Source organism: Neopelma chrysocephalum, unplaced genomic scaffold (assembly GCF_003984885.1).
Source record: "Neopelma chrysocephalum unplaced genomic scaffold, ASM398488v2 Primary Assembly neopelma1_22, whole genome shotgun sequence".
NCBI classification, from domain to species: domain Eukaryota; kingdom Metazoa; phylum Chordata; class Aves; order Passeriformes; family Pipridae; genus Neopelma; species Neopelma chrysocephalum.
Genome location: NW_020897689.1, coordinates 25,107,302 through 25,125,212, shown reverse-complemented (window position 1 = coordinate 25,125,212; position 17,911 = coordinate 25,107,302). Strand labels below are relative to the sequence as shown.

The 17,911-nt window shown below is 40.6% G+C and overlaps 1 protein-coding gene across 1 annotated transcript in view; it reads left to right on the top strand.

Annotated features, from left to right (window-relative positions):
• The window catches only part of COLEC12 (collectin subfamily member 12), a 102,622-nt gene extending 87,549 nt beyond the window's left edge, over positions 1-15,073 (top strand). Inside the window, exons 4-10 of the mRNA XM_027675664.1 lie at positions 1,732-1,830; positions 4,309-5,355; positions 6,695-7,183; positions 7,785-7,921; positions 8,681-8,790; positions 10,487-10,632; positions 11,843-15,073. Of these exons, the coding sequence (XP_027531465.1) occupies positions 1,732-1,830; positions 4,309-5,355; positions 6,695-7,183; positions 7,785-7,921; positions 8,681-8,790; positions 10,487-10,632; positions 11,843-11,862 (2,048 nt within the window). The 3' untranslated portion in view covers positions 11,863-15,073. The remainder of the gene's footprint in view (positions 1-1,731; positions 1,831-4,308; positions 5,356-6,694; positions 7,184-7,784; positions 7,922-8,680; positions 8,791-10,486; positions 10,633-11,842) is intronic.
• The last annotated feature ends 2,838 nt before the right edge of the window (positions 15,074-17,911 follow it).

Here is a 17,911-nt window from a genome sequence, read left to right as displayed (position 1 = left end):
AGACAGCTGGCCAGGACAAAGAGAGAATCAACTCTGGATTCATTTAGAGAAAATGGCATACAGCATTTTGACAACTTTAATGGGCAGAAGAACCAGTGAAAAATTGGTGCTATAATGCTTTCTAAAGCAGAAGATATTGAGCAACTGTCCCTCTGAAAAAGCAAAGCCATTATTGTAGCCTGGGTCTGGTGTTTAGCAAGCAATCTGTCATCATCTCAAATACAGAAAGCCACACTGACTGACTTTGCACACATGGTACAGTCTCTGTTTTACTGGCTTGTTAGCAGTCTAAAAAGAAGCAGACAGGTAATTCATTAAAGGGTATCTAGTCTCTCTGAAAACCTTGAGACTTTTTCTCTGTTGTAACTCCATTCACCTCAGTGCCGTTGCATCAGAGATAGTCTGGTTTTTCTCCTGTTGGTTTTGGGGAAGCAGTAAAAGCCTGCTGTGTAATTGTGGTATCCAGAATCAGAAAAACAAAGGCAAAAGTTAATAAAGAAGGAGAACTTGGTGGGCTACACTGAAAAGGTCTGGGATTCATGTGGTTGCTCATGAGCATCAAAAGATCCTTAAATTTCACTCCTAGTAAAAACCCAAATCTTTACATAGCAATAGCTTCTATGAGACTATTTCCTAGCTGCAGATTGTCTCACAGACGGTAAGAGTTAGTGGTACCTGCTACCCCATACAGGTTTACAGAACCTAAAGACTTGGAAAACACCTTATTGCTTCTGTTTGAAACAGGGAGCTCGCACAATAACTGATGCGGCCTCTCCCAGGTTGTTTCAAACCCATTCTGCTCCCAATGTAGCAAAAGGGCTAAATAATCTCATGATGAGAAGCAAATTCTGCCTCTGGTTGTGGCTTGAATGCAAAAGGCTATTAGACAAGGTTTGGTGTGAACATTGTAGGCTACCTCTAACCTTGCAAGGATTTCACATTTTTGCCAGTGGAAACCACCCCAGGCTCTTTATTTGTTGTTCTGCTTTTTCCGTGCCCATATCAATTCCATCAAATAATCGAATGTCTCAGTGACAAGAAAATTACTCAGACATTACAAAATAAAGATCACATCAGCCATAAATCTGCACTTGCTGAATGACCGTCCTTTCAATCTTAATGAGACAGAATGGTTTCAAGATCATTTTGAGTGATCTGTACCATTATCAAGATGTTTAAAATCCCCAAAACTGCTATCTTAGTCCTAAGTTTGCTATCCAGCTAGCAACTTCTAGTGATTAAATGGCACAAGAAAAAAAAGTTTATTTTTAAGGAGAAATGGCTCATAGCAAAATAAAAGGAAGTCTTCTTTCACACGTCTGAGCCTTTAGCAATCAGTCTGCCTTTGCCACACAGCACTGTGCTTGAAGCATGGAAATACTGTTAAAAGAAAAGGACTTCATTCGTGAGAAAAACCCACAAAGAGGGATTTCCTCATTCAGGAGAGAGATTGCTCATGGGCAAAAAAAATGTTTAGGGACTATTGGCAGACTGAAAAGCTGGAAGAATTCTGGGTCTCACCAGCAAATAGGAGCTCATCCTTCTGAATTTCACAGAGCAACAGCAAAGTGTAATGGCAAGCAAGGAAATTCTAAGGTGTTTTCTTTTTTTGGTGTTTTGTTTGGGGTTTTTTTGGCAGTGGTGGAGTTTTTGTTTGCTTTATTATTTACTAGATTTTTTCCACTATTTCACTTCTCTTCTTTCCATAACATACTGTTCTCTTTCTCCTAGTTGTAGAAAAAATGGACAATGTGACAGGTGGCCTGGAAACGTCCCACAGAAGATATACAGAAAAGCTCACAGAGGTGGAGAGTGATCTGAAGAAATTAGGTAATCTACACACAAGCAAAGCTCCTTTATATTATGGCTCTGGGGTGTTCTCCTGGCAGATAGTGGCAGGAAATTTGTCTGAAAAATCTCTGCCTGTGACAAGATGCAGCACTTCTATTCCACTTTCTCAAGTGCTTGTGAAAGCACTTAAAAATAGTTCAGATCAGGTCTACTTAGGACAGCATTTTAAGCATGCTTCAAAATTTACAGTTCCCACTGAAGTCACTTTGGAAGCATTTATACTTAAATAAACAGACACCTAAAAGTTGTGCTTAGGAGAGAATCTTCTCTGAGGTATGTAAAACATAGCAGAAGCTGTTTCACAGCACAAGAGGTTCTACATGAAGTACAAATCTGTCACCCAGTCATCTTGATGCTGTTTTAGCAACTAAGATTCAAAACTAAAGGCCATTTTAAGAGGTGTACAAATAATCAGCTGTTCAAAATTCTTACGACTGAGGCAAGCTGATTACTTCCATAAAATGTTTCTTGATCATCCAGGGAATACAGGACACAAGGTTGCTATGAGTTCAGATCTTCCAATTGCTATCAAAGATCTCAATTTGTAGGAAGATGGAAAAAAAACCCATGGATAAAGATTCTACTCTCTAAGTGTACATTCTTACCTTTCTTCCTATACACAGACATGTTTTATTATATAAATTATTACATCGATATAAATATACACATACATGCCTCTGCTCCTTGAAATAAATTTTGATTAGCTTCATAAACCATATATTGAGATGTGTATTTCTGTGAAAAATTGCTTGCTTGCAGCTTGATTATAAATTTTTACAACTTTTTCCCTTCAAAAAAGAGCTGGCTTCTAAAGTATTTACACACTGCATTTAGTTCAAAGACATGGGGTAATTCAGTGACATGTTCTTTTACTCACACTTATACAGAAGTAAATGTTATGACTTAATGCATGTGCAACCTTTTGGGTTATATTTGTGTTATTATATTACACTAATTAAATTTGCACAACTTGGAGCACCTTTGATTCATTCATGCCACATTTTTACATGCTGCTGGGTGGATGGCCAGTGAGATGCTCAGGACCATTATTGAAGTGGACTTGCCATGGAGGAAGTTAGGAAAGTTTTGTTGCAACTTTTGTAGGGAACATAAAGGTAAGAGTACTGCTGTAGGGCCAGAAGGATAACAGTGTGTGGTAAATGGAAGACAGGCCTTCAGGGATTAGCTTCAGGATGGCAGTTGTCAAGAGCTGTGTGAGGAACACAATATAATTTGAGCTATAGCCAAGAGATAAACATAAAGTCAAGAGCTGAGAAGATCCTGGAGTGAGATAAGCATAAGGGAGAGAAACTGTGCTCAGGAAGATGTCCATCCACAAAAGACTCCATAAACACTTCAGGCTGAGGTCTCACAAGCCACCATTTGGTGTTTGCTATCACAACTCATTCAAAAACACCAGACAAAAGCTCCATACACAGCTGTATTCACTGTACTTTATGAAAACCATATTGCTCTCTCTTGGAGTCATCTGAAATGATGGACTTCATGCTGCATAATTCATATAGCTACACTTAGATGAGGACAAAAATATATGGACTGTGAGTAGGATAGTGAAGTGATTCAGGTCAAGAAAGGGAATATTCCCTGAAAGCAAGTGTTGACTGCTTATTTCCTTGTTTTCTATATCCTGGCTGAGAGGCTGTGCAGATTTATCACAGAGTTTTATCATAGACAGGGCTTTATCATACTCAGACAGGCTTCCAGAAATATTCTGAAGGGCAGTGTAAGCAAGAGCAGAGATGTTCCTCAAAGATTAAAGGTTTTGCCTTCCTCAAACTCAGACCATGAGGAAACAATAACGACAAAATAAATGTCATTAAAAGCAATAGTAATGTATTAGAGAGAAAACCAGAAATACATCGTATCCTGACATATCTGAACTAGCCTGCTGGCAAAGCTTTTGTCTCTAAACCAGATTGTTTTAAAATAAGTATTAGAACTTTTTTAAAACTAAATCCAAGATTTAAAAAAAAAGTGGAACTATATGTACTAAATCACAGTGAAGATTTTCCACCTGCCAAGAGGAAGAAAACATGAACAGCAAAAATAAACTCCTGAGCTTTCAGCAAAATCCAGTTGTAACTTCAAAACATACACTTACTGATACCCATTTAATGTTTTGAATTCTGTTTGCCGTTCAGTCAGAATACAGCATTATTTGAGTCCATAAAATCATCAGTTTCTAACGGTAGTTTTTCCCATACATGAATATAGAATCACTGTTTTGTTGTCCTCAGCAAGACATGATTCCTCTTTGCTTTTTTTCTCTGTCTAGTGGCAGAACTTTGCTTAGTGGTTTCTCTTTGCTGGAAAAGATAGAAGTTCTACTGAACAGTTTGTCAGTCTGACTGTACTTAAAATACACTGTGCTGTTTTACACTGTATTTTAAAAAAATCTTATCCTAAAGACTTTCAATTTCTTTTCCTGTACAACAGATGACCAAGCTGGACAAAAAGCCTTGAATACTAACACTGAACTGTCCAGCTTCAGATCTGACATTCTGGCTCTTCGTCAGCAGCTTCATGACATTGCAGAAAAAACTACCAGAAACAAAGATACACTGGAGAAGCTCCAAGAGTCTGGAAATGCATTAGATGACAGACAGAGCCAAATGAAAAGTGCCTTAGACAGTAACTCTTTCATGATCATCAGTGTTAATAAGACTCTTCAGTCATATACTGGCTATATCAACAATCTTCAACAAGACACAAGTAATATCCAAACAAACCTGCAAAACCAAGTGCATTCTCATAATGTGGTCATCATGAACCTGAACAACTTAAACCTGACTCAAATACAGCAAAGAAATCTTATCAGTGTCCTGCAGAAGTCAATGGAAGATACAAGCTTGGCTATTCTAAAAATCAAGAATGACTTTCAAAATCTGCAGCAGGTTGTCCTTCAAGCCCGGAAGGACACCGACTGGCTTAAGGAGAAAGTACAAAATTTACAGACTTTGGCCGCCAACAATTCAGCATTGGCAAAAGCTAACAATGATACCCTTGAAGACATGAACAATCAGCTCAGCTCCTTCAGTGGGCAAATAGAGAACATTACCACAATTGCCCAAGCCAATGAACAAAATCTAAAGGATCTCCAGGAACAGCATAAAGGATATGAAAACAGAACTGCTGCCAAATTCAGCCATCTAGAAGAAAGGTTCCAGGTCTTTGAAACTGATATAGTCAATATCATTAGCAACATCAGCTACACTGCTCATCATCTACGGACACTGACCAGCAATCTCAATGAGGTCAGGACAAGTTGTACGGACACCTTAAGTAAACATTCAGATGAGCTGATTTTTATGAACAGCACACTAGCCAATATTCGCATAGATTCCGCATCTCTCAAGGTGCAACAGGATTTGATGAGGTCAAGGTTAGATGTTGAAGTTGCCAATTTGTCAGTAATCATGGAAGAAATGAAGCTGGTAGATTCCAAACATGGCCAGCTCATCAAGAACTTCACTATCCTACAAGGTATGCAGCTTCCCAAATGATGTCTGTGCTGAATTCCTGCTTGCATTACTTCTTTAGTTCTGTGGAAGTTAGTCCTGGGGTTTTCCATTATCTAATCCAAAACTTTGGAAATGTACATGTAGCTTGAATTTTCCTTACTAATTTTTCTATGCCTTCTTTACATAGCTAAAATGGAGATGTTATGAAAGAAGGTTCTGACTTAGCAAAATTTTATTCTGTCTGACTAACTGACTGGATCTGCTTTTGATTTAGTTTCTAAAATAAGCGAGTAAAGGTGTGGAACCTCAAGAAACCAATCCCTGCTAAGAAGGAAATGGCTAAAAAATATATGTTGGACTATTTCCAGAAAGGTCCACCCTTGCTGAAAAACAAGTTACTATTTCACTTTAAGCCAGTTGTTAGTCTGCCAGAAAACATCCTACTTTATTTAGTTTTTAATCTTGGGATATTTTATTTTCTCCAGAAATAAATGGAATCAGGTTTAGGAGGTTTCTCCCAGCCAAGTATTATCCCAAATGAAAAGAACACTCATATTTCCAACCTGATGTGAACCACTCAGGCCTAAAACTCTAATCACAAATATAAATCCAGTGCTCCAAATAAGCTAAGGCTGAATTACAGCCAAGATTACATGTCAGTAACCCTAACCGTTCTCGTTTCAACCAGGACTAAATAATTCCAGTTTGGGAATTTATCTCTGGAGGAGTTTAAATTATGTAGATGGGTGGTGGGGGCTGGGAAGGCATTGACAAGGGATTTGCTCAGCTGTGATCAGAATCAAAAATTGTTTTGTTGTTTATTGCTGTCACAGTATTGCCATTTCCTGTTGGGGGTTATTGTTCCCTGTCCTCTTATCGCCGGACAGTTAGCAGCTTCTGGTCTTTCCCACAGTTGGCCTATTGCGCACTAGCCATCTTTTTGACATTCCATTATTGACAGAGCAGCAGACAGGGTCAGGAGAAAAAGTCCTGAGGTCTAAGAGCAGAGAGGTGAGACTAGAAGGAAGAGGGAGGGTGGCAGAGTGAGGAAACAGGACCATCAACACACAGGACCATGTGCATCAATAGTACAGGGTGTGTCTTGCAGGGAGTGACACGTTGGCTGGTCACCTGGGGCACAGCATCCCGTATTTTGTGGAGGCTGATGAAAGAGCAACAATAGAGAAACTGGGAAGCAGATATACTGTTAAAAGCACTGGTGGAAGCAACTCTTAGCCTGGTTTCTGCCTTGTTAAATATCCAGTGTTGCTGGTCTGACATGTACTAAACAAGGACCCCACATGGGCTTTTTGTTTTGTTTTCTATGCATATCCCTACTTTGCATGTTTACATTGTTTCAGGTCCTCCTGGTCCCAGGGGACCTAAAGGTGACAGAGGCCCTCCAGGTCCTCTTGGCCCCGCTGGCCTAAAAGGACAAAAAGGAGAGAAAGGAGAGCCTGGACCACCAGGACCTGCAGGTGAGAAGGGCCCACCTGGGCCAGCCGGGCCACCAGGAGAAAAAGGAGGGAAAGGTTCAAGAGGATCACCTGGCTCCAAAGGTCAAAGAGGTTCTCCTGGCAAGACTGGTCTGCCTGGACCAAGTGGAGACCCGGGGCCACCAGGTCCACAAGGCAAGGACGGTCCACCTGGGCCTCAAGGCCCACCAGGATTTCAAGGCCTGCAAGGAACTGTGGGAGAACCAGGGGTACCAGGACCTCGAGGACTACCTGGACTACCTGGAGTCCCTGGGCTGCCTGGTCCAAAGGGGCCACCTGGCCCACCAGGGCCACCAGGTCCAGGGATGCCAATGGCACTACAGAGTGAACCCACATCAGTACCCGAGGCTAATGGTAAGATATCAACACACTGCATCCACCTTCTGCTGACATACAGATACATGTAGCAGACAGTGCTCACCACTTAGATACTGCTTCAAATAACTTTACCTGCCTTAGACTAAGTCTCTGGGATTTCAGAGGATCATCATAGAATCACAGAATGGTTTGAGTTGGAGGGAACCTGAAAGACTATCTAGTTCCAACCCCCTTGCCATGTACAGGGACACCTTCCACTAGACCAGGTTGCTCAAAGCCCCATTCAGCCTGGCCTTCAACATTTCCAGGGATGGGGCATTCACAGCTGCTCTAGGCACAAAGAGTCCTGTTAAGTGAAGCCATACGTGTTGGTCTTCTTTCTGATGACCTGAAACTGATACAAGTTAAAGTTTATGGCTAAAGAAAAGGTGGCAGTATTGTGAGTAATAAATAATTCCCTTGGCCACACAGTTTAGACTTGATTTTACCCAATCAGGATCCTATTAAGTAAATTCCCAAACTGTTTGTAAGTACTTTAGGAAGCAGCATTCTGTAGATGGGTATGTGTTCCTCCACTTATTATTGGCCCTATTTACTTACCAATGACAGGCTTAACACAAAAAAATTCACATCACAGGTTGTTCTCCTCATTGGAAAAACTATACAGAAAAGTGCTACTACTTTTCAATTGAAAGAGAAATTTTTGAAGAGGCAAAGTTATTCTGTGAAGAGAAAGCATCACGCTTGGTTATCATCAACAACAAAGAGGAGCAGGTAAGTACCTTCTCTTTCTGTTTTTCAAGGAGAGAGTTTGAAGTTGTTTAACATGTGGAAACCACAAGGTAAGTGTGAAGCTGAGAGCATCATGAATTCATATAGTGAAGTAGACACAGTGATTGACTCATTAGCATTTTGTCCACCCTCTTTCTGATCAGCAGCTTCTCCTTCTGCAGAATGGCAGTGTAAACAGAGCTGGTGCTGACCCTGAATGTGGTGGGCACAGAGCAGTCAGAAAGGTTGCTGAGAATTGTAGAAGTTTTGAACCCTTAAAGATGGAAGCCGTTGTGCCTTGCATATTATCAAAAATGCATTTTTTGCATCAGTGAATGTAATTTAATTTTAAATTGTCTTATTTAATACATGCAGCCTAAGACTACTGTGACCCAAGAATATTTTTAGTCTGACTATAAATCTAACTTTACTTTTAATACTATTCAACACAGCAGTGGGGATGTCAAGATGCAACTGCTTACTCTTTGTGGGTTTTTTTTCAATTTGTATCTACAAGATGTTAGATGTGAGTTTATGTCAACCTAATTTTCATGCTTAGCTCTCTCTATCTCATATGCAAACACGGCAATGGATTCTAGTTTGGGCAAGGGGTGACAAGGCCAACTTCCAACACTTATCTTCAGTTTAAAAAAATTTCTCTGGCCCTTCCTATTCTGATAACAAGACATTTGTGAAACCAGTGTAGCTTATTGGCTCCAAAGACAGTTGTTGTTGTTATGGACTAAGATCTTTCTTTCACAGCAATGGATAAAAAGGCAGATTTTTGGGAAAGGCAGCTTCTGGATTGGACTAACTGATTCAGAGAAGGAAAATGAATGGAGATGGCTGGATGGATCCTTACCAGTTTACACGTACGTAAATAAAAAACTGCTACCACTCTTGCTGACACTTCTAAAAGCAGCATCTAGAAATTGTCCAATGGATCCAGATGGCTGCAGATGCCAATGATGTAATTTGTTACTGAGGGTGCTGTTGAACGTTTTTTTTCTCTCTCCCTTCTCCTTGCACAAGGCTTTCTTTCCTTGCCAGAAAGAAAACTGAATGTTGAATGAAAGAATCACATAACTAAACAGTGCGGTGTTTCTTGCCAAAATGTTTGCTCCTGACTTTTATTACAAAGTTGAGATGGGGAGCACAGACAGTTTAACTGTTTTGGTTTGAATTTTCCTTATTTGCATTACAACTGGCTATAAATAGAGTACTCATTCTGATAAAAAATGACCAGTCTTTAGATAAAGCCCAAATCCAAGTGGAAAGCATTAAACATAAGGAAAATGCATGAAATAAGGGTGTCTATGCTTTGGCCAGCTGAGAACTGAATTGGCAGCTCTCCAGGAATCCTAGAACTACACCTAATTTGTCCTAAATGGAACAGATTGCAACCACACAAATTTTTAATACTGAGGAGGAGACTAAAGAGTTTATAGAGCCGAGCGTGCTGTGCTTCAGAAAAACAGACTACAATCAGTCAGATGTTACGAAATGATTAGCTGTGATCTCATTGGTGTTCATTTACGTGAAAAAACATGGAAAAAGTCAGATGCATTTCAAATGAGCCATAATATTTTCCTTTTTTCTCCCTCCCCATTTTCATCTTTCTTTCCCTTTATGGCAGCGCTGTGACTGATTCCCACTTCAGGTACTGCTTTTAATCAGTTTCCACTACACCGTGGTTTTAGGTGCTCTGGTGTAACCTCAGAGCTGTTGGTTACTGATTTTCAGAGTATTTCATTACTTCTGGAAAGCTGTGTGTCCTCCCAGGTGCCTGGTTGGGCGCTCTGTGTCAGGCAGGCATGTTTTTTAGCTGAGCATGGACTGTGTCAGCCAGCAACCACAACCTCCCTTCAACCTGTTTCTTCAGGAAAATGGAGCTTTTAAGTCCTGAGGTTGGAAGTGTTTCTCATTCATTAAGCAAAAACAGGATGAGGAAACACTTGCTGCAAGATTTTTTACAAATGCTGTGTTCAGTTTCACCACCAAAGTCAATTATCTCAAAAAGATGTGTGTATATATACTCTGTACATTCCTTATAAGTCAAAAAAATTCCCTTCCCATCTGAGCATGTGTCCCTCAAACATGTACATCTTTGCTGTTCCTCCCAAGATGCCCACCTTGGTTCAGTCAGAGAGATGAGCACCTTTGCAGTGAGCAAGGGCAGGGTGTTGCCATCTTGGCAGTACCTGTGAGCTTGTGGGCTCTTCTCAGTCCCAGCTGCCAGCAGGAATGCAGTGTTCAGGTTTTGCAGGCTTGGAGCAATGCACATGGAGCATGGAGCACTCCCACTGTGTGTGCATGTACATTCAGAAACTAAAATAAAGTTCATCAGTCTAAATTTAGGTCTCTGAGTTTTGGCAGCCCAAGGCCGAATAGATTCCCTTGTCTGTAATACATCTGTTTTCCATTTTCAGCAAGAGTCATGTATTGTTTGTTTCAATGTGTATTTCCCGTTCAGAACAGATCTCATGATGTTTTTGTTAATTTCTTGTGGTGAAAAACTGCCATGTGTGCTGTGTTGTGCAATCATCTCTCTTGCTTTTTCGTTGAAAGAAACTGGAAAACTGGGCAGCCTGATAACTGGAGTCATGGGCATGGGCCAGGGGAAGATTGTGCTGGGTTGATCTATGCTGGGCTCTGGAATGACTTCTACTGTGAAGATGTTAACAATTTCATTTGTGAAAAAGACATGGACAAAGGTAAGCAAGGCACTTGGTTTGATTATTTCACCATGTCCATAGTAACTGTCCCACAGCTAGAGGTGAGAAGATCCAAGCTAAATGCAATGACAGTACCTTGTTGAGGAAGGGGGGAACCACATGTGGAGCACTTCTACTCTGATCCAGCCCAACATGCACTTTTCTAATACTCTGAGTGATGTAGGTACTGGATTTATTATACTCGGAAAGAGCAGTCTCGAAGCTGGCCATAGCCATCGCATACTCTGCATCTTGGCCATCTCCTGTAGACTTTAAACATGCCTAGAATTTCAGACATGATTTGGCACGTGCTCAAGACTCTCGTCACACTGGAAGATGTTTTTATGGGCTCAGTGGCCACACAACAGGACAAGCTGAACTTGGGATGACTCAGACACCAGCCTTCAAACACCAGAAAGGCTTCGTTTTGAGAATTTGTGCAACAGGAGGCACATGGCGACTGCTAAGTCTTACAGTTCCCATCACAACCAGGAGATGTCCCATAGGACTGATAAGCTGGGTCCACAGACCATAAGCAATTCATCTCTTGCAGCTGGAGTGAAGGACTCATAAACTGCCAATGTGGCCGAGCAGAAGCCCAGGTCATTGCCACAGGGTATCTCTTTTTGTTGATACACTGATTTCTGCAAGAGCAGAGGACAGGTGGTTCACAATTCTGCTTGGAGCCCAGCCACATCATGACAGAACTAGGTGGTGTTTGTGTTCATGGTGGGGCTCTGCCTGAAACATTATCTCCTCCATACAACCTGTTTAAACATTGCTTTGCCAGGGGTGCCTGGCTGCTCCAGTTGGAAACTTGTCGGCTGAATTTCAGGGAAGGCAGACATAAATGTCAGCTAGAGCCAAAATTACATCCCATCCATAGAAATGTCCCCTAAACCAAAACAAAACAAAGTGCTGAACGAGCTTTGTGTGTGTATAAGTCTGTTTGGATGCCCAGAATGAAGGACCATGTGTAAGTAATAATGTAATTTGCTCTAGTTTTCCTACATACATTTGTTATTTTAAGAAAACTTCATGGTTTACAAATATTTATCCTCCAGGACATACAGGATCTGAATATGAATCTTCTTAAATTTTTTACATACCTTGATCTCTGTAAGTTTTCTTTTTGCAAATTTGGTTAATCTTCACAGGTTTTTTACAAGATTTTTTTCTCTTTGTTTTTCTTTTTTCTCTCATACTCTAGGACAAATATTTGGCGTGTAATAGGCTGTGACTTTACAGATACCTACATATTATGAAAATCTACGTAAAGAAGAAAATCCTGGGAGAGAGCAGCATCGACTTCCAAAATTAAATATTAAAAAAAAGAAAAAAGCAAGCACTGAAAACTGATTTAGAAGCATAAAGGAATTTAACAGCAACTCTTCTCCAGCATCTTGCAATTTCTCAAGGCCTTTCAACTCACAGCATCAAGAAATACCATTGGACTAATTCTGTTATAGGTTTTCTTCCCAAGCAGTAACCACGTACATAAGCAACTTGTGTCTTCTGAGAAAAGACATTCCATCAATCTGAGTAAGACTGTTGGTCACTCATATAGAAAAACATTTGCTAAAACCCCAAATGTAGGAAAATTATACAGATACACGAATATATAGATTTTATATAAATATATATATATAGTCCAACTCTTATCAATAATATGGAATATACTTTTAAGAGCTTTTAAAACTTTGTATTTTTGTACAAAATATTTGCTTTTTACAATTGTTCTCTTTTTTACTGACTTTTTTTACAAATATAGTGCACAGGGGCCAAAGAAAACAATAAAGGTACTAATAATTCATTAAGGTTTGCTGTCAGGCCTAGCTCAGCAGTAGAGAAATATTTTTCCATTTAGAAATATTTGTACTTTCCCAGATGATTTGTTCTGGTTAAATAACTTTTAAAGCAGATTTTAGATAGTGTTTTCCTTACTATATGCAATCTAGTCTGTGTGTGTAACAATTAAGTTGACTAAGGACTAGATACTCAATAGCTCTGATCACAGCCAGTGTTCCACTGACCACATTAATAAAAGCTTTTCCTTCCTTCCTTCCTTCCTTTCTTCCTTCCTTCCTTCCTTCCTTCCTTCCTGCCTGCCTACCTGCCTGCCTTCCTACCTTGCTGCCTTTTCTTCCTGCCTGCCTGCCATCCTGCCATCCTACATTCCTTCCACTCATGAGAAAATGCCACGGAAATAAATCACCAGGTTTTGAGAATGATTTTGAAATGTTTTCATTCCTTCTCCCTTCTTGTAAGGAATTCTGCCCAGTAGGTGCTACACATACTGCAAGTCAAGCCCAGATGAGAGACTTTATGGAAAGAGAAACAAAGAAGCTGCACACATTGAAATATGTTTGTTTTTAAGACAGATTTCAAGATCTGGTAAGAAGGACATGCCATACTCAGAAAAGTCTAATAAACTTGCACTTCTCCTAAGTGGTTTGTAAATCAATCTCTCTGTTTTCTTGGACCAGTACTTCTCTCCCAAACAAAGTAGAAAATAAAATATGCTGCAAAACAGAAAGAGATGATATCATTACGCAGCCAGTTTCCTCCACAGTCCCATGTGCCATTGTCTAGGCAGCAGCGTTGCTTATCACGAATTAAAAAATTTAACTGTTAAATTCATTAGCAAAAACTCTTGTATTTGTTCCCAGTTTTTATACTCTTTGCATGTCCACATGCTATATGATGAAGGAAGTTGTTTCGGCTTCTTGGGAAGGAGAACTGTTTTTCCATTGCCTCCTGACCTGCCGTTTACCTTGGCTGAAAGCAGATAAATGTGTTGAAATACTCCAGCTCTGTTGGAAACAGACAAGATTTTGTACTTCAGATTTTCAAATATTGCTCCTAAAACCAACCAATTAAAGACTGCTGCTTCCCTACGTCTCACACTCTCTCCAGTGTTTTAAATTTTAATTATGATTTTCTTTAAAAATACACAAAATATTAGATCTGGGAATCTGTCCTGTGGGTACAAATTAGATATGAGACAGGAACAACACAAAAATTGCTTAATTAAAAGTGAAAGGTCTGTGCATTTCAGCTGCAGAAACCATGCCATCTTGGAGGCAGGGCTTTTCTTCAGACAGTCTGGATTTCCTGAGGCTTTTCTTTTGGCTTTTTCATCAGGTTTTGAATACAACTTAGTTCTGCCATACACTCTTGTCATGCTGTACCTGGGAGTCGCATGTAAATGCATTCTGTACTGTTACACATTATCTCCACAGTGTCTGTGGAGATAATGTTAAACTGCTATTTTTGGATAATGAGTTTAAAAACTATTATTTTGCATGCCCAGAGAGCCTCACAAACCCTGGTGAGTGGAGCCTTGCAGAGCCACACTGAAATAGAAGCACTGCTACCTTTGTTTTGAATGCTGGCTTATAACCCCCTTTGGAGCATCTACCACATTAAATGACATTCTTCCTGCTTTTTACTGAGATCATAAACTTCTCTCACTAAAAGAAGCTAATGAGAAACCCTGTTTAAGCCCAAGCTGTACTGCTTCCTTGCCCCGATTTCATCCTTCTCTTCCTTCAGCAATAGCAGTGAGGGTACATATCAAGATCAGATGATCCAAGAGTCATCTAATGTCTTCCAGTCAGAGGAGTGACATGCTAAGGACATTGAGAAATGAAATGTGACTGGGCTCACACCTTCTTTTCACACGTTTGAATCAAAGACTGCAGCTGTGAGGCAAACTGGTTGGAGAAGTGTGCTGCAGTTGCATGCCTAGTGTGTCCAGTCATCCTTAAAAAGTGTCCTGAGCAACCAGGTGGACTGAGACAGACCATACTTTTGACCTAGGATTCCTGCAGGAGGGAAACAGAGGTGTCAAATGGCAACGAAGATTGAAATCGCTGAGAAGGTCAAGGGAGTGTTAAGCTCAGGAACCTGTCACAGAACAGACAGATTGGCAGGGATGCGACCAGGACACTGGAATGGGCCAAAAAATTGTCACAAAAGTCAGAGCGGCCACTCTTTAATGGGAAAACATCCCCATTAAATCTGTTTTCTGTATGGTTTGAGTGACAACATGGCTTGTTTGGAAAGTTTTAAGTGACAGGAAATTATTCTGTCCCAGCTCAAGTTTTGGCCTTCTTATGCACAAATACTGTAACTTGTCATACTGAGCACACATTCCCATCATCCTTTTTCTTGTTTTACATTAAACTAAATGCAAGTTCATATACCCTGGCAAGCACTGAGACTTTTGGAAGAAAAGGAGGAAAAGGCAGAGAGGGTGCCAAGTCATTGTGATATACATTCAGTGCTGAACTTCTTAATGTGATTTCTGACTTGTTTCATTAATTTATTTGGAAACACCTTCAGCTGATTAGAGCTTATAAATTTCAAACTCTCATTTTCTTTGATGTCTATAAATAATACCTGCAAATGTTCCAATAAAGGAATGACTAAGTGGAGAGATGGAAGTGAATGTTGTTTACTCTGTGCGTGCATGTGTAACCAAGAGAGATGTGGAGCCAGACCCATTCATAGGTATTAAAAATCTGATGAAAATTATTGCCATTAAAGCCTTTCTTCTCACTTACACCATCCTAGTTCTAAACATGACTGTGGCTATCTTATCCCTTAATTGCATTTTTTGTGCCTTTTTCTTGCAGCACCTCAGTGCTAGGAACGTAGTTTCAAAGGAAAGAGCTGAAAAAGACCTTTAAGAAGGGCTGAAGAAGCAAGAACTCCCTTTGCTGTTTGCTGTCCTCACAGATAAAGCATTTCAGATGGGTCCCCAGGTGAAGGATATCCTGAGTAGAGCAGGATCAGTCCCTACATTAGCCATTATGGTAACTACATTAAATTGGCTGTTTATAATGGCTACTCTGATCTTGCTGTTCTTCTCTCACTCAGATGGCTGGCCTCCTCTTTGAATTTTCTATTCCTGGCAAGTAGCTCCTCTGTTCTTAGCAAGTGGCAGAAGTGGTGTCCAATCACTGGCAAGGCAAGGAGCTGGTTGGAGGGCAGCCACTGGCTGTCAGAGGAAACTGCTCTGCAGGGAATAGGGGAAAGGTGGCTGAGTCAACTCAGGTGTGAGAAAACAAAACCACTTTTGCCCAGTGAAGCTTCCTTGATTAAAAGCACAGCAGCTCACAATGCTGTAGCATCCAAAAGGAACAAAATGTCTCCAGCCCCAGCCTCCAGACTTGCTTTGTTTCCCCCCCCTCACTTCTGCAGATGTCTCTGTGCCCCCCTGGAGATGTTTGCTCCTCCATGGACACCCAGCTACCCCTGGAGCAGGCTCTGTGGTGCCACGTGCAAGTATCAGGGATCACACAGGTGAGAGGCTGGCAGTGGGACAGCTGCCCATGCCTGGCAGTCCCCTCCACTGGGACATCCAGGGCTTGGGCAGGAGTGGGAAGAGGAGGTTCCCAGTGCTTACCCACACTCACTCAGAGGTAGTTTGGGTATCTATAGATGGGAAAGCACAATGCACTATGTACAAAACCCTTGTTCCCCAAAAACCAGGCCTTTCTGAAACCAGAGCCTATTTGTTCATTCACCATCTCCTTCTCATTTTTCCCATGCTGTTCAGTGGAAAGGAAAAAAAAAAGTTCTCATGTGTTTTCTTTCATAGGGTGGAATACGTTTGTTTTTTTCTGTCCATCTGGCTCAGAGATGAAAAAAGCAATCTTTGATTTCTTTTTCAAAATAAACTCAGTGTAACACTCTAAATTTTGTGTGGAGAGCTGGTTTTTTTTAAGACCAGAACAATAAAAGAAAATTACTAGGCAAATAATGCTCTTTTTAGAGATCTTTCATGCCGTGAGGATTTTCTTACCCAGAGAGCTTCCCAGAGGCATGTAAGTATTGCCAACCCCATTTTGAGACTGGAGGGAAAAGGAGATTTTCAAGAATATGATTCATTGTAATGTCTCAGTTTTAAGGATTTTGTTTTCGTATACTGGGGAGATGATTTTTAGAGGTGACTTTTTCCAATGAAAACAACATTGTCACAGAGCAAATTATTTTTCATACACATCAGTGAGGGGAGTGGACTTTTCAATACTAAATTAAATAGAACCATATCTTTCCCACATCACCATGCATATGGAAGTTGGCCGTTTCTGCTGCTGTTTTTGAGAGCAGAGTTCAGTGTGATCACAGCAGAGCAACATCAGCACAGTAGAGAGCTCTGTCCAGTGTGGGTAAGAGCTAACACATGACACTAAATTACCAAGAGACCCCTTGATCTCTTGGGAGGTTAAAGGACTGCTGAGACCATTGACTCCTCTGCAGCCCAACTTCAATAAATCTTCCAAGAAGCATACCAAGTTATACTTTAATAATAATTTGGGGTTACTGTGCCCCTTTAGTCATTTTGTCTGCTCTTCAAAAACTTTATTAGGAGTCTTCTTCTAATAACCAGTGTGAATACAATTATGTCCAGTTTAGACACATTTGTTATGGTTCCAGTGCCATAGTTTAGCTTAAATAGCATCTCTCTTGGGACTGTCAAGTAACTGTAGTGGTCAGTATGGAGCCATTAATCTTGAGGCACGGTAAGGGATGGTTGGGAACAAGGACATCCCTCTAACCAACCAGGGAGCCCTGATGACAGAGCCTGGCTCTCATCCCACCATCCAGCTTCACAAGGGATTATCTGAGGACACTCTGGGCATCTTGTTGAATAGTGGAAGTTTCCATACTCTTTTCCTCTTAGTATTTCTAGAGGACAGAGTGCAAAAAAGTGGGTGTAGAGGATGGTTTCCTGCTGAATTAGAGTAGGTTACAAGTGCTTGGCTTTTTATAAGGCATTACCACATTTATAAGGCATTTGAAAAATTAGACTTTAGGTCTGAGCTTAAGCACACTTATTCTGGGTTTACACCAGAGCAGAATCTAAATTCAGGTTAGAGCTTAAAATCTCCAATTCAGAGATTAGCATATGACTTCTACTTTTTCTATCTGTCCTGCCAAGGCACAAATCCACAGCTCAGGCATCAGTGCGATTCAGGCTCTGAGGATTGCTTCCAAACTCCCTGCATTCACAGTCATGCTCCTGCCAGCCCTGCCAGAGGTCCTGCTGATGGAAGCTGCAAGTCCGAAATGTGACTTTGGAAGAATTTTGTTTGGGAATCCCTCTCATTCACAAGTCTGGGCATATTGCAAAGATGACATTTCTTTAATTCCAGCTCTATTACCCTCACTCATATAAAACAGATGATGAATTATTTTTCTGAATGGCAACAATGTATTTTTGTCCACTTTTTTTTTAACGTCAAAATAAAAGCCTGGAAGTAGAAAT